At 36.4% G+C, this 27,878-nt stretch overlaps 1 protein-coding gene across 28 annotated transcripts in view; it reads right to left on the bottom strand.

The window, feature by feature from the left end:
* NRXN1 (neurexin 1) overlaps positions 1-27,878 on the bottom strand; it is a 1,058,790-nt gene that overhangs the window by 647,893 nt on the left and 383,019 nt on the right. For 12 of the 28 annotated variants that reach the window (XM_088796166.1, XM_088796171.1, XM_088796173.1 and 9 more), the window contains 3 exons: positions 6,085-6,386; positions 3,930-3,974; positions 2,727-2,888 (listed from right to left, as the gene is read on the bottom strand). In XM_088796166.1, the coding sequence (XP_088652292.1) occupies positions 2,727-2,888; positions 3,930-3,974; positions 6,085-6,386 (509 nt within the window). The remainder of the gene's footprint in view (positions 1-2,726; positions 2,889-3,929; positions 3,975-6,084; positions 6,387-27,878) is intronic. The other 16 variants (XM_074331964.2, XM_019719308.3, XM_074331961.2 and 13 more) reach the window with 2 other exon arrangements.

Here is a 27,878-nt window from a genome sequence, read left to right as displayed (position 1 = left end):
CTCTTTTCAGTAAGTCTACAAAACTCACTTATCTGAAACAAAGTGATTTCACTCAAAATCTATGATACTTGTCACAATTTCATTCCAGAGGTAAGAAGAGCAGGGCATTCGAAATAGATAGTAATTCAGACATGGATGGAAATTATACGCTATCTAAAAGTCCAGTGAGGTCTGTTTTGATTTATAGGATGATTGTGCCTGTGTCTTTCCACCCTCTAGTGTGTATGGAATAAATAAAGTGAAAGAGATTACACATCAAAAAGAGAAAAGAAAAAAAAAAAAGCCCTGGCAGGACTTGTTCCAAACACATGCCCTAGGCTGTAGAACAAAGATGTTGGAAGTGCCCAATCAATAAAGAGGAGTGATATCTATTCAAAACATATAAAGACAACAACATGGGTGAATCCCCATTATATGGACACAGTAGCTACCAATTAAATGTTATAGGGGAGACCATCTGACTTCTTTTTACGTACGTGTGTATGCGTGTTTGAAAGACCAATTGAAAAGAGTTCTAAGGTATATATGGACTACTCATTATCATTTAAACATTAAAGACATTAATCTGAAGTATAGTTTAATCTGAAACTGTAATCTTAGATTAAGGCAATCCACTGCAGCTTCATACACAGAAAAAGTTTCCTCATCCATAATGAACTGCCAGAAGACAATGAGATTCATCTGAACTCAGGTATTAAATGCAGATATCCTCAAGTTCTTACAGGATACACAAAAGGGCTCCTTAGCTAAATTCCAGATTCTGCTGCAGACCCATGGATTCCCTTTTCTTTTTCTAGTCCATAACAGGATTAACTTTCTATGGATAAAGCAGGGCATCAGGGTTGATTGTAGGTTGGCCTGTTCAAAGTGAAAATAAGGAAATGGACTGGGTGGCTGGGGGTGTGGTTCTGCTCCCACTCACAATTCCCATCATCAGAAGGGGGTTTCAAATATCTTGTGAAATCTAATTCCTTTGTATTTTTTACCATGTTTTTCCTCAACTTGAAATATTCTCTTTACCCCCTTCTTATCCAAATCATAATCACCCTTCAAGACTCTCACATTCTTACCCTTCTGTATATTTTCCTTGTCTACCATATCTCTCACTCATTTCACTCCCCTGTGACCTCAACTGGGTATAACCATGCCACATAATTTAATACCTCATTCCTCACTGTCTATTGTACAATTCTAAAAACAGTTTCAGTTTGAAACAAACTTGAGGGTTTGTACAATTTTCTATAGCAAGGACTCTAACATACATTTCTGTTGGGACACTGCATATTATGGTGGCTGAGAACACAAGACTCTGAAATCAGACTTCCTTGATTAAGCCCTAGGCTTTAATACTTGTTATGTGAGAACTTGCTTAAGACACTTCCAGACCTCAGTTTCCTGTCTGAAAAATGCACATAAAATTACTACCCATATTGAAGAGGTATCTATAAATCTCTTAGGATAACGTTGCATACAAAATAAGAGCTCAGAAAATGTCAGTACTATTATTATAATAACTACAGTAATAATAATAATTTTATTATGTTCACAGTCCTGAGTTGTACTACATATTTTTTTAAGAGTAAAAGTTATTCTCTGAGAGGCAATTAATCCCTCCCACCACAAAGTATGGTTAGACTGACAGAACTACATCTCCTTGTATTTGTTGAAACTGTAGCAGTCTTAATCCCCCTTAGGCCTTTTCTACATACAGCTATATACTGGGAAATGTAACATCCACTAGGTTCACATAAATGCAAGACAAGGAAGGATAACTCAGGCAGTGCTTGTTTTTCACTGATGCTTACCCAAGCCAAGTTTAGATGATTAGAATATTTTCCTTACAAGTAACCAACGTATGGCACTGCTTACCAACACCACGTATAGTTAATCATTAATAAACTCACAGTCATTAAACTTTACATTTTAGAAGTCTACACCATTACGCTGCAGCTATACAGTGCAAGATGTACCTCTGGCTAAAGCAGCCATGAGGAAGCGCGTTGTTCCTGAATGAAAACAGGCAGCTCTTATGGGAAAATTCTCATACAAGTTGAAATTCAAGGACTTTGTGATCTTTCTGTCCTCTTATCCTAACAAGTTCCAATCCTATCAAAAGTTACAACAGCAAACGGCAACTGAGAATGAGGCTGAAACTGCTGATATCTTGCAGAATGACAGTTTTGCACAGGTAAATATTAAGTAAGCTCATCACATCAGAAATGAAACAGCTTTACTTCTTTCAAAACATATTTAAAATATAGAAACACAATTGTTTCATCATAGAGACTCGAGTTGGTTTGTTTTCATATAGTCTCTCTCTTGTAGCCTAATTATTTTTCTTATTTTTTCCTGTAATGCTCAAACAAGTCACCACTGCACAATACACATAACACCTAAGGCAATAAAGTAGAAATGAGCAAGGCATTTAGCTTAACCCAAGATCCAATATTTCTTTGTGTTTTATTTTATTTTCTAGCTAATACACAACTGTCCATGTAAATCTTACCTGTGAATTACTGACAGACTACTAAAGAGGAGGAACTTAATTTGTTCATAATGTTCTATGAGCTGCCCCCTCCCCCGATATAAACAATAGTAGAATATTGAATTTAAAGTTGTATCATTTGACTCCACAAATACAAGGTCTTCAGCAACGGTACTTTCAGTCCAGATCTGAAATGATGAGATCATGAATTAGGCATAAGTCTAGTGACAATGATATTTACCTCTTTGAGACAGCCCATAAAGTTGTTACTGACTGGTGACCCTGGAAGGTCTGCTGTGCTGGGACTGCCTCCAACATAGAAAAAGTCATCAGACCCCAGCATGGTGTAATCTTCTTGCGTGTAGCCCGTTGTGGTAAGAATCCCATCCACTGATATTGTCACCTAGATAACAAAGCACAGGGAAAGGACACGCTATACTCAGACCTACATACTGTAATCCTGGGATATGCCTGTTTTGTGTTTTGTTTTGTTTTATTTTTTTCATTTTGCTTTTTGCTTTTTTTGTTTTTTTGTTGTTGTTTTTTTTTTGTTTTGTTTTTTTCTGTTTGTTTGGTTTTTATTTTTAGACCTATGGCGGAACCCATTTTCATGTCTGTTTGAGGTTTATTCTTGGATTCTATTCAACTAGCCCTAAGAGATCTAAACTAGTTAGCGAGTTAACTGATTATTGAACTAGTGTCAGCATCATCCCTACGGCAACTCAAAAGTTATTTAGCAGACACAAAAATGGTGTTAGTAAAATGCTTCCTAGGTTAGTTTTGCTGGTGTACATATTAGTAAAGTTTCGTCGTCTGTTATTAACTAATCACAACGAGCACCTTGATAACATAAAAGGCACAAGCTATTTCCAGCAACGTCACTGTTTGCACTATTGAGCAGCAGTTGTTTAGCATGCAAGTGCCTACGTCCATGCCAAAGGGGAGGGAAGGCAAAACAACCAGTGGAAGCAGCACACGCTGATGTGCTCATGCAGGAGGGACAGTACAGATCATAAAGAAAAGGAAAGGACACAGGGAGAACCAAAGGAAAAAACAACTGCTTTGTGATGACGGAAAGATGAGTGGGTGTGGCATCTCCAACATTCCCAAATCAAGAGTACATGCCATGCACCATGAATGGTTAGAGACTGGCTGAGCCTGCGGTCACTCAGGCCAGCCACCATTTTGTCTTATCCCGTGTTAACCACAGCTGGATGCAAAACGTTCGAAACGTTAACGATGCCCCTACAGGTGAGTTGGAAAACGGAAGTTGACAGGAACAGGTAAAAAATAAGAAGGTCAACAACAGATGAAAAGAAGGAGGTCAAAGTAAGCAGAAGAGTACCAACCGCAGTTCCTCTTTTGTTAATGATGTCTACAGTTAAAAGAAAGAAAGAAAACACACGGCAAACCCAAAATAAGAAACAATTAGAATGATATCTACCGAACAATGTAGTTTGTTTACCATAGCGTGTCCAATGCCTGAGTGCTTTGTGGAGAAGGGGGGAGAAAGGAAATTAAAAACTGTGAACAGAATAACGATAGTTACTTAAAAAATATGATGGTCTCTACCATGTTAGTACATTTTTTGATTCAGGTAACGGTTAGTAGAATGAAACATTCCATGAATGACATGTTAGTTATTAAGCATGTTAGTAACATAGAAAAAGGGCAAAAAAATTTTACAAGAAAAAAGCAGACTAACAAATAGGCCTCCCACAGAGGTAATATTTTTTCCTGACAGTATTGTTCATAGCTTGCTACTAGACAGAAACGGACATATGGCAACGTTCCCTTTGTCTCCCTGAGTACATCTGACAGACATTTAAAAAGTTTAAAAGGGATTCAAAGGCCTAAAGCTCATCAGCTAACCACTGCCACCCTCCCCCACCCTGACCCTCCCCAGCCCCAGCAAATTCATAGGAAGCGGTTGGCATTGCCCTACTACTCAATTTTACAGCATACAAGGACTCCTCCTCAACTCCAAAACTTCCTTCGGTCATATTGATGGACTTTAGGGTCACAGTTTACTGCAATGAAACAAAGCAAAGATCCTGACACATAAAATGAGTAGAATGGATTTGTTTTTAATCTGTCCTGCCACACATGCACCCCAGCTGTATAACTGCAGTTTCCTTTGAACTATAAATTCACAGTTTGGATTACAACCTGAGCAAAGGCAAATCTAGAAAGTGGGCTCCTTAAGCCCCACCCTTCCTTCTGTGCTTCTCTCAAATGAGCCTCCGGTCTCTTGGTAAGTATCTGAGAGAAGACAGGAAAAGGAACACCAAAGAGACAGACTTATAGGAAATCCGTGGTCTACAATGATGGCGGGCAGCCGTCTCCCAAGGCAGGTGGGAAGCATGCAGGGCCCCTCCCATGCCAATAAGGCCTCTGAAAAGTCTTTGGTGGGGTGGGGGTGGGGGTCTCTAGAATCTTTCAGTTTTACTTGTCTGCCTTAGCTAAACTATATCTGCACTCCTAAAATTCCTTTTTGGTTCTCTGCCTTGGATAGTTTAAGCTTTTCAGAAGTAGGAAAGAAAAGATTAGACAGTTAACAGCTCAGAAAGAGAGGGCTGTTTTAGTAAAGGAAAACCAGAGACAATCCGGTCATTCTGCAACTGTTCAGAAAAACAACAAATATGTTAAGGATATTAGTTTGAGATCAGCATGTACTGCAGAAAAATTAGTCAATGTCAACATTTCACAAAATGATACATTGTAATATCATTAAATTTCAAATAGTAACCAAAACTCGTAATGTTCAATAAATAAGGACAATCTACTCACTTTCATCTGTGTGTGTGTGCATACATAGATATGTACATATATGTGTATATATATATATACTGTAATAATGTCTCAGTTAAAAACATATAGTATATGTGGACCTGTGGACCCATACATTTACTAAAGAATTGGTATTTTCCTAGTATATAGACATTTGTAAGAATTTTTTTTAAATACAATTAAATACAAATGGGTACCTAGAAGATGAACTGGCCTCTCCAGAGTCATTTGGGGTTTAACTTAAAGTGTCTGTGCTAAAAATAAAAATATATTCATAAACAGACTCTTCAGGAGATATGTAAACTCCCAAAGTCATTTTTCCCCTCAGGAACTTTTCTTGTTCCCATTTCAGAGGTGGGGGTGGGGAGGGAGAAGGGAATCGATACAATCCCAAATCACAAATACACTGTTTTTTTTGACTACAAAAAAGGAACTGTGATTTAATGACCCCAATGTGCATGCTTCCAAATGATCACCATGAAAACTGTAATTTAAAATCAAACAAAGAAAAAAATCCAAAACACAACAAAATCACACACATCACAGGAAGGGCAGGTCGCAGAGATATCCTCGCAGCCCTCGGGGAAATTGTCACATGTCGCTGTATCAAAATAGACTTTGGGCCCCCAGAACTTTCTAGATATGCCCCTGCTCAAGTATGGCAGGAAGATTCATCTCAAAAGAAGAACAAGCTAATTTGTAAGCGACTCTGAGGAGCCCTAGACCATGTTGTTGGGGTTTCCAAGTACCACACACACAGCTGTAGCGAGAAACAAAGCCAGTTACTCTCTTATCCACTGCGCTGTTACCTGACGCAGATTCCTGGTGACTTTCACATCATGCCAGGCATTATCATTAAACTTTCCATTCACGGGCTCCACTAGTGCTTCAAAGGCCCCTGATCCCAAATTAATGACCAGAGAGACAGCTCCATTTTTCAGGGCAAGATTGACATAATCAGCCGATTTCCCGGTGTGAAGCATCAGTCCATTCCTTTGAAGGGTTTTAAAGGACAGAGTTATTTCATCGCTGCTGCTTTGAATGGGGTTTTGAGACAAGTCGTAGCAGAAGTATTCCGATCCCTTGAAAGTGGCAATATACTCTTCTTTTCCTAGAGGAAAACAGATACATACATGCATAAGTAAAGCAATATACTATGTAAATGAGCAAATCTCAACAGAAATAATAATTAATCAGCCCCCACATTAACTCTTTGTCTAACATTTTTGACAAGAGCCCTGTTAGAGTCAAACAGTACTGTAGGGGGCAGTATATATTTAACAAACCTCAGCTATGGGCCATCAACTATGGTAGCTAAAGCTGACATTCAATTAATTTTTAAGTATCACTGTAAGAGTTCTGATCAGAGAAAGTAGCTCTGTGATATCTCCAGGGCACAAATCAGGTACTATAAATGCACATTGGATGCTTCTACTCTGTTGGCAACAATGGATTCCAATGTGTTTGCAAAATTCTCTCTATCCCACTGAGGCATTATTTTAATATTTAGTGAGACATTTATATTTAAAGATCTTCTCAGTGAAAAGCCAAATATTTTCACCACTAAGAAACCATAAGAAATTATCTGGTGAGGAGAAAGCAAAGAAAAAAAAATAGATTTTGGTCTGGGAGTAAACAGAGCTCCTAAAGAGCATGTGCATTTTTCCTCCCTGGGTAAAGGAAGCAGTGATAGAAAGCTTAATGGAATCAGCTGGATTGTTAATTCATTCCCTGATCTCACCAAGCAGATGGTAGGGCTGGCTTTTATGAGACTGGTAAGAATTCCAGCACATTGTCATGGGGTTAGCATATAAATGAAGGCTCCACATTTTCTATATATCTCAGTCGTTACCATATTTAGAAGTGATAATGTGACTCCCACAAGATGCTAGACAGATGAAACAGAAATGTGGCTATTTGGAAAGAACAGCCTTCTCCCACTGATGAAGTCAGCTTAACCAAAGAACCAGTGCGAGCCAAAAGCTCCCTTGACTTCCTAGGCAATGACGGCGTTGTGACAAGAAAAATGACACAGTATGGTCCGGAATCAGCTTCTGATAAACTATAAACTTAATGATTGCAAATGGTACTGGAGACTCTTAATTCATTTCACTGGTTGTATAGCATCTCTACTATGCTCAATGGAGGGTTCACATACCAAAAGAAGTCTTGCTCTTATGCTGGTAATAGTCTCTCTCTCTCTCTCTCTCTCTCTCTCTCTCTCTCTCTCTCTCTCTCTCTCTCTCTCTCTCTCCCCCTCCCTCCCTCCCTCCCTCCCTTCCTGCCTTCCCCCCTCCCTCCTTCCCTACCTCTCTCCTTTTCTTTTTTTCTTTTAATTTAATAGTCAAATAACTCATGTCCTTGTATCAGAGATCAAATCAAGGTTTCAGCTCACCAGTGCCCAATGACCTGACTCTCTGGATACAAAAAGTGCCATAAGTGCCTCTAAGCAGGCAACACGTGACACGAGTAAAACAGTGGGCACCGGTGGACTTTCACAAGGGAGTGAGCGCATGAAGAATAGTCACTGCCTCCCTGTAAGCTATTAGTGAAGACTAGTGGTCAGGCAAACTCACCACGTTCTGAGGCAGCGTCATAGCAAAGAACCCAAACCATGCTAGAGGTCCTTGCCATTGACATCCTCCAAATATTGGCTGAACACCTCCCGTGATAAGCCCAGTAGTAGTCTTTAGGGATAATGGAGTGACCAAGGCTAATCTAATTCTTGTCTCTAGAAGTCTACAGTCCCGGAGTCTACTTCCCTGCTCAGCTCAATATGGCAAGTAGCTGCATATTGGGAGCCAGCACAACCAAATATTTCTGATATACTGAGGGATTAAAAAAGGTAGGCCAGGGCTGGCCCCGTGGCTCAGGCGGTTGGAACTCTGTGCTCCTAATGCCGAAGGCTGCTGGTTCGTTTCCCACATGGGCCAGTGGGCTCTCAACCACAAGGTTGCCGGTTCGATTTCTCGACTCCCACAAGGGATGGTGGGCTCTGTCCCCTGCAACTAAGATTGAACACAGCACCTTGAGCTGAGCTGCCGCTGAGCTCCCGGATGGCTCAGTTGGTTGGAGCGCAGGCTCTCAACCACAAATTTGCCGGTTCAACTCCCGCAAGGGATGATAGACTGCGACCCCTGTAATTAACAACGGCAACTGGACCTGGAGCTGAGCTGCGCCCGCCACAACTAAGATTGAAAGGACAACTTGACTTGGAAAAAGTCCTGGAAGTACACACTGTTTCCCAATAAAGTCCTGTTCCCTTTCGCCAATAAATAAGATGAATAATAATAACAATAATAATAATAGTAATAATAATGATTTTAAAAAGGTAGGTCAAAACATGAATTTAGGTCCTAGCCTGGACACTTGCTAACGGCACTGGGGGCAATTACGCATCTTTTTAAATCTTAGTTTCTGTAAATGGTTAGTGATACCAATCTTTCAGGATAAAATGATATGATGCCTGTATTGGTTTTTGGCAAACTTGGTAGGCACAACCTGCCTGCCCAATGTGATAAATGTGATAAATGATCTAAAACATAGTATAGATCATACTTCATTGCTATATAGAATAGTCTAGAATCTTTGATATATAGAAAATCTAGAATATTCTCTTTAAGATCAGAAACAGAACAAGGATGCCTAATACCAACACACTGTATTTGAAGTCCAAGCTAATGTAGGAAGACAAGAAAAATATGTGAGCATTATAAAAATTATAAGGGTGAAAACAGCATGATATTAGCAAATATTATTATTTAAATTGAAAGAGCAAAATAATCTTAAAAATTAATGGGCTTAATATTTCAGAAAGATTGCAGGATTCTATGTCCTGGGGACAATCAATGTTTTAAACATATAAAATATAGATCTATAGCGTCAATGAAATTCCAATATAAATCTCAATGAATTTTTTAAATAAATGTGAGAAGTTGATCTTATAACTTCTATGGGAAAAACTAAGAGCCTCGAATGGTCAATATATGACAGAAAGAAGATAAACTTTCTTGTGTAAAGATGGACATTTAATAAAAAATTATGGTAACTAAGATAATGTGTTAGGATAGACAGTAGAGGGAGAATAAAGACAGTCAATCAAACTAAAAACAATTTTAATCATATATGAAAATGATTTAAATCAAGTCAAGCATTGCAGATAAGTGCACAAAATATAGATTAACAAATAAAGGGTGCTGGGATAATTGGTTCTTTACATTATTTGTTTACAAAAATCAATTCTCCATAGACTAAGGATATAAATTAGTGAGGCAAATCTGTAAAATTTTTGCAAAACAAGAAATTATAATACCGAAGTATATAAAGCTTTACTAAACAGGCATTACAAAGCACTAATAAAATATTGATACATTCAACCACATTAAAATTAAGAATACCTGCTCATAAATAATACCATAAAGAGAGTAAGAATTTAATTTAAAAATTGGGAGAAAATATTTTCATACCGTATTAATCAACAATAGATTACAATTCCGGATATACAAAGTACTCTGATAAATCAATATGGGGGGAAAAAAAGACAAATAATGGAAAAATGGGCAAAAGAAATGTAGTTTCATAGAAAATTATAAAAAAAAATGGGTATATACCTGCCCAACGAATAAATGAGAAGATGCTCAATCAATGAGTCTTCAAGAAAAAGCATAGATCAAACTATGTTCAGAAATCATTTCACAGCCATGAAATTGACCAAAATAATTTTTTTAAAAAGTGGAAAATTCCAGGTTTTGGAAAAGCTGTGGGTAAACAGTAATTTTTATCCATTGCTGTTGAGAGTTCTGATGAGATGAAAATTGACCAATAAGCATTGTTTGGCACTCTGCAATCTCGTGGGAATTTTACATGTTATAAAGGTCTTAATCCCTAGAAAACAGTTACCATAATCAATGAAAATAACATTCCCCGATTCCTTTCAATTAATTTCTCTCTGCTCATTGCTCTGATCATTCGATGATAGGTAGTCAAGTGAATCCTGGTCCATATACATGAACATACATCATATATGGTTAACCACTTATTTGAAAATATTTGCAAAATTTTAATCGCCATTGAATATTCAGAACAGGTCTGAGCCACAGTGAGTTATAGACATCTTCCTCTAGGCGAAACCTTTAATTTACATTATTAACAAAGTGAGGCCCATAGAGTTAAAATGACTTGTCCAGTTCAGAAAGTGTGTCAGTAACATAAGCAAGACTAAAATTCAGCCTGGTGACTACCCTTAAATAATTAAATAACAAAGTGTGGGGACTTGAAGAGGTGTGGTCAAATTAAAAAGCTGTAGCATTTTATCCAAGTAATCTCATACCACATTCCAAGTCGGCATAAGTTGGAATTAATCCTGACAAATGATTTGTTTGCCAGATAATTATGGCAGAGTCAAAGGGAAACAGATTAAACAGAGTTTGCAATTCACTAGATGGCAAGATTTTAAGATATATAAGTGTTGATGATGACTTTTAATGCTATGATATTCCTATTACTTAAAAATGAATATATAGCATCATTTCTTTTGTATTCTTCAATTTCAAATACGGGTAATTCAAATTTGTATTAAATGCAACCACATGGTTTTAGAAAAATTCACTGTGTTGAACATGCCATTACTTTAAAATGTCATAAATGAGACATGCATCTAAGCAGGAAATATATTTTTACTATGTTCTTTTTCATGAAAGAATATGCATACTCTGTGAAAACACATAACTCATTCTATTTTCCACAATATAAGATGACTATATTTCCTCTAAGTCTCTGTCTGCTACTGTACAGTTCATTGAGTTTTATGCTATGTCATATACAAATACCAAGCAGCATAATGAAAAGTTATATAAGCTTTACTGTTGAAAACTTAAAGATTCGGTCTATGTCCATTTGAAAATTTAAGTCACAAATAACTTGTGAACTTTTAATGCACTAAAACAATAAACATCAAAAAGAAATTTGATCCACAGCAATAAACATTTTAAAAATACTTATATCCAGGATATGTAAATAATTCATATAAATCAAAAAGAAAAAAGAACAAGCCAAGCCAACAGGGAAAATAGACAAAATACTTGAACAGACACTCCATGATAAAAGTATATCCATATGAAAAGATGATCATCTTTATTAGTCTTCAGATAAATGAAAAATAAAAGCACAATGAAATAACAGTACACTCCACTATAATGAATAAAATGAAAAGTACAAAAAGTACCAAGTGTTAATGATGATGTGGAGCAACTACAACTCACCTATAGTACTGGTGGGAACTCATTTTTGAAATTGTTTGGCAATATCTTTTGAAGTTGAACATATGCCTACCGTATGAGCCAGAGAGTCCCTTTTTAAGTATACATCCAACAAAAATGAACACAAAGATCATCAGAATGATATAGCAGATGTCTACAGGAGCACTATGCATAATAACCTCAAGATGCACACGACCGAAATGCAATCAACAGTAGAATTGGTAAATAAATTGGGGTATAGTCACACAACGGAAAATTAAACAGCGTGAGAATATATTACCTACAACCACATGCAAAAATATGGACAAATCTCATAATAATATTGACTAAAAAAAAAAAAAAAATGCCAGACACAAAAGAGAATGTACTTATGAGTCCATTTATATAAAATCTTTAAAACCATTTATGTAAAACTTTTAATCTCTACTGTTGTAAGTCAAGATGATGGCTAGCCTTGGAAGAGATGGAGGCGGGGCTCGTGAGGAGGACTTCTGGAGTGCTGGTAATGGCCTGTTGTTGATCTGGGTGTTGGCAATGGGTGTGCTCAGAGTGCAAACAATCATATAGTTCTACACTTATGATATGTGCATTCCCTAGTATTATATTTCAATAAAAAGTTTAAATAATCTTGATAATTGAGCACAAAACCAATTTATCTGATAAAGTACTTTCTTTAGGGTGATGAGCAAAACACTACTCCTGTTAATGCTACATTTATTAGTAAAAACTAAAATAATAGCAATAATAACATCAATTATGCAGCATTTAAAAATGTTCCAATGTACAGTAATACCCATTAATATCATTTGCTCTTCAGAGCAACCTCATAAAATTTAGAAAACATATATATTAGGTTGCATGGGGATAATTGTTTGAAGTGAAGGACCATATTCTAAATATATGAATGGATCAATAGCAAGATAGTGATGCTATGGTAGAATTATGGAGCCCATTAAAAAATAAACTGCTCAAACTGTAGCATTTCTTTAATAGTCTATATTAACTTGCTTTATGTTGCTATACAATTAGAGGAAGAGATTTAATAGGGTGCAATTGGGTTTTAGTCCTATTCAATTTTCATCCCTCTAATAGATGAAAATACACAGTTCTTTCCTGCTCATCAAATTTTCTGAGGGAAAGTTCAATGGAAAAATTGGAATTCTATAAATTTTTGTTAGGCTGACTGGGTGAGGTGACTTTAACAAAGTAAAACTTGATGGTAATAAACCTGAATCCTAGTCTCAGGTCCAAAATCACCCAACTGAACAAGTAATAGCAGAGGAGACATGAGTTCCCAGACACAACAGAAATAAAGTAAAATATTTAGAGGACTTAGAACATGAATTAACATGTTCAAGACACTCAAAAAGGCCCATGTAATCATGGGTTACACTTATGAAAGTACTTAGAAGAGGGATGGGGTGGTCCTGTGCTTTAGTGCTGGTCAGCTTATGACTGTTATACTTCTACTTGGGCAAGCTGGAATGTGTTTGGATACCTGCTAAGATGATAAAAGGCTTCTAGATTATATAAGGTAATATAAAGAACTCTAAAGGAAAGACTTAAGAGCTATCTGACAGCATTTTCAAATGCTGTCAGGAAAGATGTCCTTTATGAGAAGAAGTCCATTCTGTATAGAATCAAGAGTTTAAATAAAGCATGAAAGCTATGGAAAAATACATCTCAACATAATAAATACTCTGTAAGAGAGTTATTCATATGTTATCCATTCCACTTGATAGAAAACACATTTCTTGTTACAGAATGGCCTTAACTTTATATAAGAGAACCACTTAATTGGATATGGTAGAAGGTGTTCAATCTTTGGATGGTAGGTTGAAGAGATGGATCCTTTTCATCACCAAGAGTCACTGATTTCTACTTTATAGACAGGGATAGACGAAGAGAGGTTAAATGACTTCCCAAGTTCACATAGAAATTGATTCTCAGAACAATGTCCCTTCCCATTGCCTATACATGAAGTAAAATCGCATTTATTTGACCCTGTTTCCACAACTTTCAGGTTCACAGAATCCCTTTACTAAGTGAAGGATCTGCAAGGGAATGACCCTACCACCTAAGGACAAAGATGCCTTTGGGTTAGATAGAAGTCCACTGCCCCCATATACATGAAGAATGTCAGGCCATTTTCCTATGCCAAGAAACAGGCCTACCTTATTATTCTTGATTCTCTTGCTTTTCATGTATACTAACCCAATCACACAGGTTTGTAAGGTTCTACTATATTTATGTGATCCTAAGGTTGTGTTCCAACACAAACCACAAAATAAAATCAACATTTAAAAAACACCAAACAAAAAGAGACATTTGAGGTAGAGACTTGCTTCATTTGTTTTTCTACTCTAGAAGTCAAATACACATGAATATTTAGCCAAAACATCCTTGACTAAACAAAGGTACACACTAGAAGTTTACATTATTAAATTAAATAACAAGCCTGGCTGTCTCTGACTATAAAGATAAAGCAAGTTTAGAAAACAGAAAAGGAATGTCTACCTATTGAAAATCACATCATGTGAAATTCTCAGTCCTTAAGAAGTGTAACAGAAAATGGCACTGTTTTCTTTGCCCAACCTTGTGTAATTTAGAAATTAGAACAATCAATTGATTATAAGGAAAAAAATAGCATTACTTTAAAGGGAAAGTAGTCACTCTTGCCTTAGATTTTTCTACCCGATGTAATGTTGTAAAACATTTCGGAATTCCTAAATATGATTCAACCTATGTAAATTATGAGGCTAACCTTTATTGTCTGAAGCAAGAAATCAAGCTTTATAAAATATTCATTCTTCAAGGTTTTATTTCACTTTAGGTACATCTCAAGGCAACCAATCTGGAAATAAGTTGCCAAGCATCCATCAGACAACTCTAAAAAAATAGATATACTTTTAATGATGGCATACGTGAGGCCATTAAATATGAAAGCTAAAGAAGACTTAGATACTACTTAGTCCACTGTCTTCATTTATTAGATGAAGAGACTGAGGGACCAACAGATAAAATTATGGTCCCATAACTAATTGGAGTAGAATCAAAATACAACCCTTGCCCTCCTGATTGCAATTTCATACTCTTCCTTATTTCCCAGATATTGCCATTAAATGAGCCTTTATTTCATGGCCAAAAACTAAATGCAGCTTAAAGTAGAACATATTTAAAAAAAAAAAAAATATATATATATATATATATATATATATATATATATATGATATGATCTCAAACTCTAGTACAACAATTTTCCAATGCAATTGTGCAACTGATTTGCATTTGTTTAAATAACTGCAGGTGTCAGAAACCACATGGGCCACTCTCTGCCTGTCTGGGCTGATGACCAGTCAATTCTGTGCAGATCACATGATACACAGGGAAAGTAATAAACAAATACTCTGGCATTTGCCAAGTGTGCAATACTGCAGTTTCTGGGCTGCCTCAGACTCAACTCCCAACAGTGGAATCTATGACAATCTAGCATCTTATAATCTGGAGGAAACCAGTGACACAGTCAAAATAAAAACATAGCTTGGTGAATGCACACTACAAAGAATCTCCACATAAACCTATGATTTCTTTCTGTGCCAAACAATGATTACTTAATAAAGAAGTAAATTATGTAACATATAATTGAAGGAATGCAATTGCATTTATAGCAGATTTACAGATATTCTGTATTTATAGACAATGCTCACTTATAAAATGATCATGAAATAAATAATTTCAAGTATGAAATCATCTGATTATCAACTTGCTCTATGCAATATATACTGAATCATCTGTCTCTATAACCACACTCCAATAAGTGGACAATTTATAACATGCTGCTTTCTCCCTAGAAACAGAGTGAGGCTGCCTGTAACTCTAAAAATCTATCATTTGAGCTTTCCAAATATTTTGGCTGTAGAGCAAACTGTTTGACATGATAGAGTGTGATTTTTTTTTATAGATACAAATACTATCTAGATACAAATAGATATAAATAGTATCTCAGAAGGCAAAAACAGAGTGGAGGAGAACTTCAAAGGGATGAGCAAAGTTTTAGTTAAAATTGAATTGCTTAAAAAAAAAAAAAAAAAAATGACCTCTTAACACTTGCTATTCAAAGTGTGATCTAGGGGACAGCATCACTGGCATCACTTAGAGCTTGTGAGAAACATTATTCTCAGGACCCCCGCCCTGGCTACTGATACAGAATCTGTGTTTGAACAAGATCCCCCAGGTGATTCAAATACACATTAAAGTGTAAGAGTCCTCTTGTTGTAACAGAGTCTAGATTGCTGTGAGTTAGAATCTCTTCTAAGAATTGTAAGGGATGGTTTTCGTAGGTCTATTACATCTGAGTTAATTATTACAAAAAAAATTTTGATATCATGGCACTTTTCTTAAGAGATAAACATCCGGATAAACTACTTTGCATCTTTTAATTGGAAAAAAGAAGCCTGAAAGAAAGAAAAAAAAGAATTGGTGAGATCTGATCAGTGTGTAGATGTATCAAATATCTATTTAATATGCGTCCCAGCAGAGAGTCCAGCCATTAAGTAATTGGAGGTAATCTCTGAAATTTTATTCCCAATCTGTTTCACCCTTAGGCAATATTGCAATAGGATTGCCTGCAGGTTTGGGAACTTAGTACTACTCTTCTGGACAAATCTAAATGGTGTATGTCTCCTTGTACAAGTTGTCATTAGTAGTGAATATCTTTAATGAGGTTCACAAAATTGCATTTATATCTTTCTAGAAATGCCTTGGTTCATCTACTCCTGCAACAGAAAACAAACGCTCATGCATTCCAGATGTGACATGACTCAATGAAGACTAATGGGCCTGGGCTGTCACATTTCTACTTTATTATAGTTAAATGGGCCTGAAACATTTTAAAGTCATAACACCTACCAATGGGAGAAACACACACTGCTAAGTCAAAGTGTACTGTGTTTAAAAAAAGATTGGCAATTCCTTAAAAGAAAGAAAGAACTAAACTTATCTTGAAATCCCCAGTATCTTAAGCAAAGATGGGAGTAAATAAACATGTGATAAGTGTAATGAAGAATTATGCTAGGGTGGGAAGGAATGTATTTATACAACCTCTGGTTCTTAGGAGACTCGGCTAAGGTTTTTGTTTTGCTTTACCTGTTTTTTTGTTTTTGTTTTCCTTTTTTTCTGAAGGATTGCTACTTGTTATTAAAATAATGCAAAGTACTAAGTCAGTATGAACTGAGATCACTATAAATGAAGAACACGTGGATTGTAGAGCACCATTCTTTGCTATAGGAGAAGAGAAGCGATGCTGAAAAGCTATGGTGTGGCTTTGCTCTTTAGACAGAAAGAGCATTGAATCCAAAAGACACACATATAAAGCACCTCATACTGAAACTGAAATTGAGAGGGAAATTTATATTTATTCAGACATCACTGCTTTTACAATTATACGTAAGGTGCCCATGATTTGGAGGCAGTGTTCTAGGTATTAGAAATACATCAGTAAACAAGGCCCTCAGAGTCTCTACTCTCATCAGACTGGTGAAGGAGAGATAACCGTAAATAAGTAAATGGTCATATGTGACACTGAGCAAACAAACAAGACCAATGAGAGATAAGAATGACTAGGGTGCAGAGATGGATTTATGTGACTAAAAAACTCTCTCAGCAGATGGCATTTAAACTCAGACCTGAATGCTGATGAGCCACTTGTGGGAATATCTGGGTGAAGAGTATCCTGAGCATAAAGAACTCAAAGTGCACCCTCCTGAAATGAAAAAAATAATATTTGGTTCATTTCAGGAATGGAGAGAAATGCAGTGAGCACTGAGCATAGTGAAACGGGCAATGCAGCATGTGATGTGATCTGAGGCTAGATTACGTAGGGCCATCTTAATCTTGGTCAGACTTTTGGATTTTATTCCATGTCCAATGGAAAGCCATTGGAGTCTTGTAGGCTGGGGAAAGACAAGATTTGACCTATTCCCAAAAGACAAGTCTGGCTTCTGTATAAACATTGAATTCTGGGCAAGTAAGGGGCTCACAGCAATGAGACCAACATTTATGAAGTGAGAGACCATACGGGTGTGAGCTATGGGGCCATACACACTTGGGTTCAAACCCCAGCTCACATTTTGGATAAATAGCCAATCACATTAAAAATCTCAGTTTTCTCATAGGTAAATGGAGGCAACAACACTAGAACCTATCTGACAAAGTAGTTGTGAGGATTAAATAATTGAATGTATGTCTAGTAATTTATTAAAAAAGTCGAAATCCATGGCGTATAGTCATGGTATACACATATGAAAGAGTATTTACATATGTATTTATCATATTCCTTCGGTTGCTGCTTTGAAACATGCACTGTCACTTCTTTTTTCCATCTCTTAACAATCTCTTGGGCAGAATCACTGAATTTCTGGTCACTTTGGCTATCAGAAACTCAGGCTAATTTATAACTTCAACCAAACATTTGATATATATTTCATTCCTCATCTCCGAGTGTGACTTCAAGAGGAGGGTGAACGTGTGGTACGGATCTAGGCATCTTCTTATCAATGGCCTTAAGTCTTGGTCCTTCTTGCATTTTCCAAATATAAGAAAGAGAGACAAGGGGAGAGAGATTCATCTGGGGCAACCTGCTTCATCCTTCAGCACTAATCTTCACACAGTACCCCACAGCATGTGGCGAGTGTAATCCTCTGGTGTAGCAAGTGGCTGTCTTGTATGTAATACCAGCCGGCTGACTGAAGCCCCAGACTAAGCAGAATGTCTGCTTGACCAACAGAATCTTAGGCATCCTGGCTTTACCAAATACTGAGAGTGTAGGCTACAGTCCTGTGTCACCTCTTTCTGCCCTGCCCGTTAGTCCCTGTCTCCCCTCCAGAGACAGGAACAGGGCAGGTCCATGAGCTTGATGTATGCACTGCCACGCAGCAGGAACGGCCTTCCTTTTTTGCAGGGACACTCAGGTTCTCTAGTAAAATATACGCGATTCTATAGTAAGTGGTTTCTTTCCCCAATTAGCTTGGACAAAGGGTGTACACTTCTCCATGAACAGCACATTCTCACAGGGCCTATGACCTTGTGACTCTTTTTCCTAACCCCGGTCTCTCAGTGCTCAGGTAGGTATGGAAGGTGGGGGCTGGAGGAGGGACAGCATGATAGGAGTGGTTGAAGGGTAAGTTTGGCTGCCTTCTAGTAAGTGCCGAGGGAGAAAACGTGGCCAGTTTTTAGAGGCTCTCTTTGTAGTGGAGGTTAATTAATGTCTTCCCCCCCATCCCCCGCCCCAGGGGCTCTAGCCAACAAGTCTATGATGAAAATTTCTCCTAAACATGCCACTATGTATATGAATTCATACTTGGTAAATGGTGGGTAATTATTAGTTATTATTAGCATTATTATTAAAGTAAGTACTACATTTTAAAGGACTATCCTGGCAGTTTTTAAGAAATCAGCTTTTACCAAATCTTTTATTAACTAGAACATCATCATGCCCAATATCCTAATTCTAGGAAATTTTTGGTTTATTAAGGTTAATGGAGTAAAAAAAAAAAAGAGATACAAGTATTACAAATAGCATAAAGGAAGAAAAAATATACTTCGGTTGACGGTTTATCTTTTTCATCAGGTTTGTACTTAGATGACATGCAAAATGATTTCATAAGATTTTTGTGCTTTTTAAATTATTTTTATATTTCATCCTCTCAGAGAAAAACATTGTGATCAGAATCAGTGGAGTTGAACACTGGTTTCTACTTAGCCTCTTTTCAGCTCTCTGCCCTGGGTCACACCACTTAGCCACACTGGGCTTCATTTTTCTTCCTCGCAAAGTCACACAGATGAGACTGAGTGATCTCCAGTGCTTAATTCTAAAATTCTATGGTTCTGTAACATTCTTGATTTATTGACCCATTGTTTCATTAATTCACATTCAATAAACATTTACGGAGGCACAACGGTATGCCAACTTCTATTGCTTTCCTGCTGTCAAAATCAAGCAACTTGCTAGAGCTGAAATGTCTTTCAAGATTTTAGATGGCTGCTGCTTTTAAAAGGAATTTCCTACAGCAACCTCTGTCTCTTTGGGCTTTCAGAGCTGGTTTTCCTCTTATACTATAAGGACTTAAGACTTGAGAGAAACAAAGGGACATGGAAAAGTGTTCTGTTCACACTCTAACAGAAGTAACTTTCTATTCTGATCACCTTTCTTCTTTAGCCCAGAAAAGAATACCTTCGACAGATTTTCTGGTCCTATGTATGCTGGGGTGTTGAAAGAATATGTTTAATTTTTTTTTTCTTCCAAAATTAAGGTATTTATCCATATAAATGCCATTCCTAGAATAATAAAATATTTTAAGAGATAGCTGATATTACTATAAGCTTATATACGTTAGTTTAGGCGTACATATATTTCTCCAATAAACATATAAAAGAATCAATTGATAACGACTGTGTTTTCCTATGGATAGAACCCTTAATTTGGAATTAGGAGCCCTGGGTTCAGTTTCCCACTGTGTGGTGGGACTACGTGACCACAGGGAAGTAACTATAGCTGAGTTCTTTCCACAATGGCTACAGTCGTGCTGTCATGCCACTTTCATTTTTTTTAAGAATGAGGATCTGTAACATAATGCTTATAGAATCATCATCATTATTGTTAATTATACACTGATTCTTCCATAACTTCCCCTCAGCCCGTGTCTCATAGCTGTGTTGAAAACATTGGAAATCAACATCGTCTAGGTCAGCACTTCTTATCCCAGGTCCCTCGTCTGATTTGAATACTATTTTCTCAATTTTACCAAGGAAGGTGCAAAACTGGGACCTTTCTAGATACACAGGAGAGACGCTAATAATTCATTATGTACAATGGATTCCTTAGGGCTTGACTCCTTTCCTGACACCAACAGAGGTCTAGCTTAAATGCAAACACACGGAACTTAACCAGAAAGATTTTGGAAACGGCTCACAGAATAAAAGGAATCATTGAACCACCAAGTCTTGGACAAGAAGGAACGCGGGGCAGGTCTAAGCTCCTCACAGCACAGTGCCTGGTTTCCTCTGGGCTATATCACTCATATAACTTGACAACAGTGAACCCCAGACTCTCAGTAACTCCTTTCAAGCTCTGAATTCCCCAAAGACGTTAACTTTCATTAGTTTAGCTTGTGTTAGTCAGAAGGCTTTACTCCCAGATCAGACTTTTATGATTGGAGTGGGGGCAATGGCAAGATTATAAAACACGGGCATGTGGGGGTTTCATGACTCATTAAACACCTGATATTGCCAACAAGTTGGTATTGGCACCTAATATTGAAACAGCACCCTTGCTAGGATGTAAAGAATTGTTACAATGTCCTTTTTAGTTTTACCAATGATATAAACACAGATCTTAGGATGCAATGTTAAAAAAATAAAAAAAGGACATTGGTTGATTTGTGACTAATTTTATTTGAACAGTGAAACTTCCTCAGAAATCTCAGGTGAATCACAGAATTACAAACTTGAGATCTGGAAGAAGGAGACACCTATAAAGGTTATGAGATTTTCTCTGGCATTCTATAGTTAGGCACAGGTGAAGTAGGGTTGAGAAGCTGGGTTTCTAGACCAGTTGTTCCCAAACAGGGCTGGTCATCAGAATTACCTGGAAAACCCTTTATAAACGCACATTTGTAGCACCCACTGCTTAAATCGTACTTTAATAAGCTTGGGATGGTGCTTCTGATACTTTATTATTATTTTTTTAGTTCCTAGTTACTTCCAATAATTAGTTTAGCTTGACATGCAATGGTTTTTGTTTGTTTGTTTGTTTGTTTTGTTTTTGCTTTTTTTTGTAAAGTGCTGGAACTTCCTTCAACTTACTCTCCATAGAAAGAACCCATTTCCCAACAAACAGTGAGTACAAAATGTGAGATGAAATAGGTACAAATGAAGCAATCGAAAAGCAAAGCACATTCTCACTTTTTAGCTTGGAAGTAATTTGATTGGTGACAGAACATTCTGGCCAGACTGAATAATACCATCTCTTGAATCAGTAACTATAATTCACAATACATCCATTCACCTCTCACAGTGAGAGTTCTCTGGTCTCAAGGATAGGACACATCTCCACATTCACAGTAGGAAACGACTTCTTCCTTTTCTACTTGTCCTAAGAAACCAAATACCCTTTTGAAACAAGTCTTTTCTTTCTAAAGATCATTTGCTTTGATACTATATGGCAAGAATATTTTCTGTGATACATTTTATGTCCCATGCTATAAATAAGTTGCATCCATCTCCACTCCCCATACTGTATGCCTTCACCATGAACAATTCGTAAAACTATAAAAGTTATGGACATCTAATTCAAGAGCTTTCGAAAATCTCTTTCCAGTTATGCAGGATTCACATACATCGGCTTTCTATTTGCAATGCACTCTTGGATTTTTTATAGAACTAGAAATTGTTCTAAATTAATTTCATAAACCTATAATGGTTTACCACTCAAATTTGAAAAACACTGATATCAGTCCAGCCTTTTCATTTTATAGATAAAAAAACTATGACCGAGAGAACTTAAAGAGACTTGGCACAAACCACTTAGCTTATAGATGCCTTGGACTACAATTTGGATCTCCGATTCTGTCTCTTTTTTTTTTTTTTTTTTTTTTTAGGAGGGCACAGCTCACAGTGGCCCATGCAGGGATCAAACCAGCAACCTTCATGTTATTAGCACCAGACTCTAACCAACTGAGCTAACCGACCATCCCTGGATCTCCAAATCTGAATCCTATGCTCTCTCTACTACATTTTCCTGCATTTCTAATGCTGTTTTGGATAGGTTTGAATGGACACTTTCACAGTTTCAGAGGGAAGAAAATATTCATTTCAAAGAATAAAGGATAATCTGTTCTTTTTTTTTTTTTTTTCAGCATGGAATTCAATCTTTAATCTCTCAAATAGCTATTTTTTTATAACTTGGAGAGAAAAAATACAAAATTATAGCTTTATAGTTTTCATATGACCAAATAATATTACTATTATTTTTCTCAGCTACAATCTCAAAAGTGAAGTAATTATCTCAACTACATCACCACATTTGCATTATGTTTACCTTCTGATGATCAAAATTTGAATTTTGCAATTTTTTTTAACATATAGTATTATAATGAAAGCCTCTGACTCAAATGTTCAGATATTCCTACTTAAAAACAACAGTGAATTTTATTTTAAATACATAGTATTGCTCATCATATGGAAAAATATTGTATCATTTTATAATAAAGAATAAACATAAGTTGCATAAAGATAACTATCTTGACTAGAAACGAATTATTGGCTAATTAGGTGTATCATGCTGAGGTGATATAATAAAGTGCTTAACATTCATAGTGGTTCTCAATTTAGCATCACAATAAAATCACCTGAAACATATTGATGCCTAGGTCCCACCCCCACCTCAATATGCTTGTTTAATTGGTCCAGTGTGGCCTGGACATTGAGATTTTCAGACATTTCCCAGGTAATTCTTATGTGCAGACATGGAGAGAATGAAGGGTTTAGAGAGATATGACTGAGGCACTTACTATGTAATGATTGTGCCTCTATAACTGCACTAATTTAGTCATAATATGACAAAATTATATGGCCCTTTAAGCAATAATTTATACCTTAGATATGACCTTCCTGTGTATAGTAATGCTTTATATATGCATATTGCTTGCTTAATTAATAAGCAGTTAGCATATTTTATCTTATAAATTGGGAACACTTAAGTACATTTCCTTTCTCCCCTTCAATGGTGCATTATCAGACTGACCTTTAGAAGCATCTGATTTTAAGTCACGGTTTTCTTTTTAAGGGTCAATCTCTATGTAAAATCACATGAATGAGTACTCAACCCCTTCAGATAGTATAAAAAGCTGAAACCTGTGATGTTATCGTGCATCTCGCTAAAAACTCAATCACATTTAGCAAACAGAGAGACCTCCAGTTAGCTGAATTCGATTGCTTACTTTCATTTAAAAATGCAGCCAATCTCCACAACTGTCATTATATAAATATGTAAGGTATAAGTATTTCTGGAAAAAACCCCATGCAAGACAACATTCAAAGCGGGCAAACGCTGCAAATCCTTCAAAGCCTATGCTCTTTATTTGCTGGTTAGACTAAAACTTGAAGCTGCGGAAAAGAATATAAAAGCTAAACATCCCACTACGGATACTAAAAACAAGGATATTCTACTCTAAAAAGAAAATCATGGAAGGAAGTCCTAGGGGAAAATAGATAATACGTAAAGAAAGATGCAGAACACGAGGTAGCCATGATCTAGTTAACAAGAAGAGCTGACACACATTCATCAACAACCTCTTCCTTGACAGGCCCATCATTCTTTCACACGTTGACCGGTCTCCGTACACTGCAGGCTGAAAATTTAAATGTCTAAGTTGCTCTTCCTCCTTCTAACAGACAAATGCACAAAGAACTGGTTTTTGCTTCCCTGTTGCTGTGCCTTCATAACCAATCAGCTCAGGATTTTAAGCAAGTCAAATGCTAACTAAAAGCCTCCTCACAAAAGCCTTTTCTGCTTGTGTTTTCTTTACATGTATTTCGGTTTGAAGACAAAGAGTTTCTTCCCCATTTCCGCCATTTGCCATTGCTTGTCTGATCAAATAAAAAGCAGGCTATGTGAATGCTGAAAGGAGAGAAAATGGAGGGAGAGGAGGATGGGTCAAGATGGAATGTCCCTGGCTCTGGCAGGCCTTCTGATTCTCTTCCTTGAAACAAATCTTTTATTCTTCTTCTAATTCAGATTCAAGGAAAACACAGGCTCAGCCCGTCAGCCTTTCCCACTCCAGGTCAGAGTTCTTTTTATACTTGGCATATAACCTAGACATGTCAGGAGCCTGTACAAAATGAAAATGTGTATGCTTCCCAGAAATTCAAGTGTTCGGTGGTTCTTTCATTCTGTGGGCTGCCTTAGCAAATTTCAGGCATCTCTTAGGGCAAAGTGGTTTGAAAGCTTTGAGCTTTTCTTGGCGATGGGGAAGAATAATTTGACTTCACTTGGAATAAGATCGTATTCAGCATAAAAGATCTGCTGTGCTCAAGGTCGTAGACCTTGGCTCTGTGGATATTCAGTTATTCAGCAGAATAGCCACACAGAACCTCCGACACCCTTTGCAGTGCTGCGGCAGGTGGTGTCTGTGGGGACCTCCCTGGCAGCTGCGGAGTGTTTGCATCTGTATGTCCCCTTCTTGTTTTCTAGTGTTCGACTTTATTTTTAAAGTGTATTGATTCAATTTATTGAGGTGACATTGGTTAGTAAAATTATATAGGTTTCAAATGTACGATTCGATAATACGTCATCTCTATCTCACACTGTGTGCTCACCACCCAGAGTCAGTTCTCCTTCCATCACCATATATTTGACCCCCTTTACCCTCTTCTAACACTGTCCCTCCCCCTTACTCTCTGGTAACCACTAAACTGTTGTTTGTCTATGAGTTTTTGTTTCTTGATTTGTCTTGTTCCTTTGTGGCTTTCAGTTTTATATCCCACATATGAATGAAGTCATATGGCTCTTGATTTTTGCTGACTTATTCTGCTTAGCATGATAATCTCAAAATCCATCCTGACGCTGACTGTTCTGTTCTGACAACCACATTCCCTTATACTTATGTATGTGTATACAATACCGAAGAGTTTCAAAGAAATATTTCCATGAATCAAAATCTATATATATGCATATATAAATGACTAAATAATTAACATTTCAAGGGAAAATAGATGTTATTTAAATTGATGCATTTCAAAGCCTTAAGTCTTAAGCATCATTTTAGAAAATGTTGTTCGCAAAATAAGCCATGGAAGCCCTGATGAATTAACTAAATCAGTAATTAAAGAAACCTATCAAAGACCTACTAAGTGTGAGGCGCTATGTTAATTGTTTTAGGAAAACAAAGATAAATAAGAAAAAGATCTATTTAATAAGATGTTCACAATGCAAAGAGGACCCAACACATATAAAGAGACATGGAAATAAAAAAAAGGTGATTATTTCCACAGTGTTGAGATACATTTCATAAAGAGGGTAAAACTTAAATAATATCTAGAAGGGTGACAGATTTGAAATTTAGGGGATTTCAGGGAGGTGGAAGGCATTCCAGATGAGGAGATGGAGGTGAGTAAAGGTTTTGAGGTGAGAAATCAAACAATTAATGAACTTTAACTAGAAAAGGAATAATGGCAAATGAAGTCACAGTGTTTGGTTCAGGCTGAATTGTAAAAGGCCTTGATAAAGGGAGGGGACATTCCTCATAATTTTATCAAGACTATCCCCCAGAGAGTGAATGGTAAATTATTGATTGGCATGAATTTTGGGACAGTTGCACCTCATTTTTTGTTATAATAGTTTTGAACAATACAGCCTACCCAAAATGAAGATAATAATTTCAATGTAAACATTAGGAGAATTAAGCACTTGGAAAGCACTATTCAGGTTTAGTTCAGAGGGGGAAAGAACAGGTGGCTGGTCCATCACATGATATTTTTATTTTTATTCCCTAGCAAATAGACAAACATTTGTGAGGGGGAAAAAAAAAGCTTCATGTAAAAAGTGTTTACTTTGCATTATCTGCCAAGAAAGATATTGTTCTAACGATTTGAGGAAGTAAAGCTAAGTTATATTCTAGTTAATTGTGAGATATATTCTAGTAAATTGTATTAAATATGATTAAACAATGTAATAAAAATCCTTTAGTGTTGTTAAAAACTATCATTTTGAACATATAAGAAATAATAGTGCAAGGCACTCTTTAAAAGAATGCCAATTTTTCTTATAGAATAAATTTAAGTGCAAATGAATACAGAGCCTAAATACATTTTCTTTTGACTATGTTCCTGGTTTTGTGGTAAAGAAAATAGTCTCTAGAATCACAGGAGACAAATCACCACTCCATTACTTATTAGCTTTGTGATTGGGGGACAAGTTTTACCTAGAGGTTAACAAGTTGATGTTTATAAAATTATTAGCGTAGGATTTGGTCACAAATGTCATCTAACTCTCCTGTACATAACTTGGGTTCATTTGTTTTTTAATCTTATAAAGTCAATTCCATCAGAGTTTTACTTCGTGGCCAGCTGCTTTCACTTCTTGACCAGGAAAATATACCCTACCTCAAAAATTATAAATATATTTTCTTCTTTTCTAGTATTTCTATAATATTGCAATCCCTTTATTGTTTAATAATGCAAATGGCATGTGAGAGGAACCTAATTTTACTTTTCTTTGCCACACGTATAATCAGTTCTTTCAAGACTATCTATTAAATGTTACATCTTTCCCTCAGTTTTCAAACACCACATTTATCACGTACTAAACTCCAAATGCACTTGATCAATTTCTAGACTCCATTCTTCACACACCTGTTTGTTTGTTTCTGTGCCAGAACCAGACTGTTTTAATTACAGTCATTTCACAGTACCGTTGAATATCATGTTGGAATCTTACCCAAATTACTATGTTTTTCAAAAAAAAAAAAAAGTCTTTTATGCAAATACATGCTTGCAGATTAACTTTAGAATCAATTTGTCATGTCCCCAGCCTCGCTCTTCAAATTGAGAATATGAGTTAAATGGCCCTAAATCTATGATTTAATTTAAAGTTTGAATCATCCTATCCAGGGGCACATGGTTTATTTTCCACTTATTTGGGTCCTGTTTTATATCCTTCAGTAAAGTTTTATTATTTTCTTTATGGAAATCTTACACAAGGCCAGTATTTTTAATGTTTGGGTAAGATTTCATATTCCTAAAAATCTTCATTCGGATAAAAATTTTTTAACTATTTAAACACTTACATTCATTTAATATACACGATGACTTGAAAGAAAATCCCATCAATATTTTTGCCTTCCCACTTTCATCTTCTATCTTAATTATGCTAAGTAACTGAAGTGATGAAAAAAATATTTATTCTTTTAGATCTGAAAACAATTGCTTTTTTCACCAGACTTACGTATGCATCTTGAGAGTCATCAAGCTATACTATTTTAATATTATATTTATGACAAGAAACAGCTCCTACACATTTCCACAGAAACTATCAAAAGTGAAAAAATAATAAGAAAACACATCATTTAACTAAAACCAAACAAGCAGCCCCCATGTTGCTCATTACCATGTCTTAAAGTCAAAAAGTAAGGACTACACCATCTTGATAGATGGCTATCAATTTTAATCTCACACATTTATGATGGAATAAAATTCTTCTCACTGGAGGACATTCTTTCCTCCTAGTTCTGTCTCTTCATTTAGTCTATCCTCCAGGATGAAGTACAATAATCCTTCACTATTATTCACCA

This window comes from Rhinolophus sinicus, chromosome 2, assembly GCF_057876585.1.
Source record: "Rhinolophus sinicus isolate RSI-liver-muscle chromosome 2, RSI-T2T, whole genome shotgun sequence".
NCBI lineage: Eukaryota > Metazoa > Chordata > Mammalia > Chiroptera > Rhinolophidae > Rhinolophus > Rhinolophus sinicus.
Note: the sequence above shows the minus strand (reverse complement) of the source record. Positions and strands in the feature narration are given on the sequence as shown.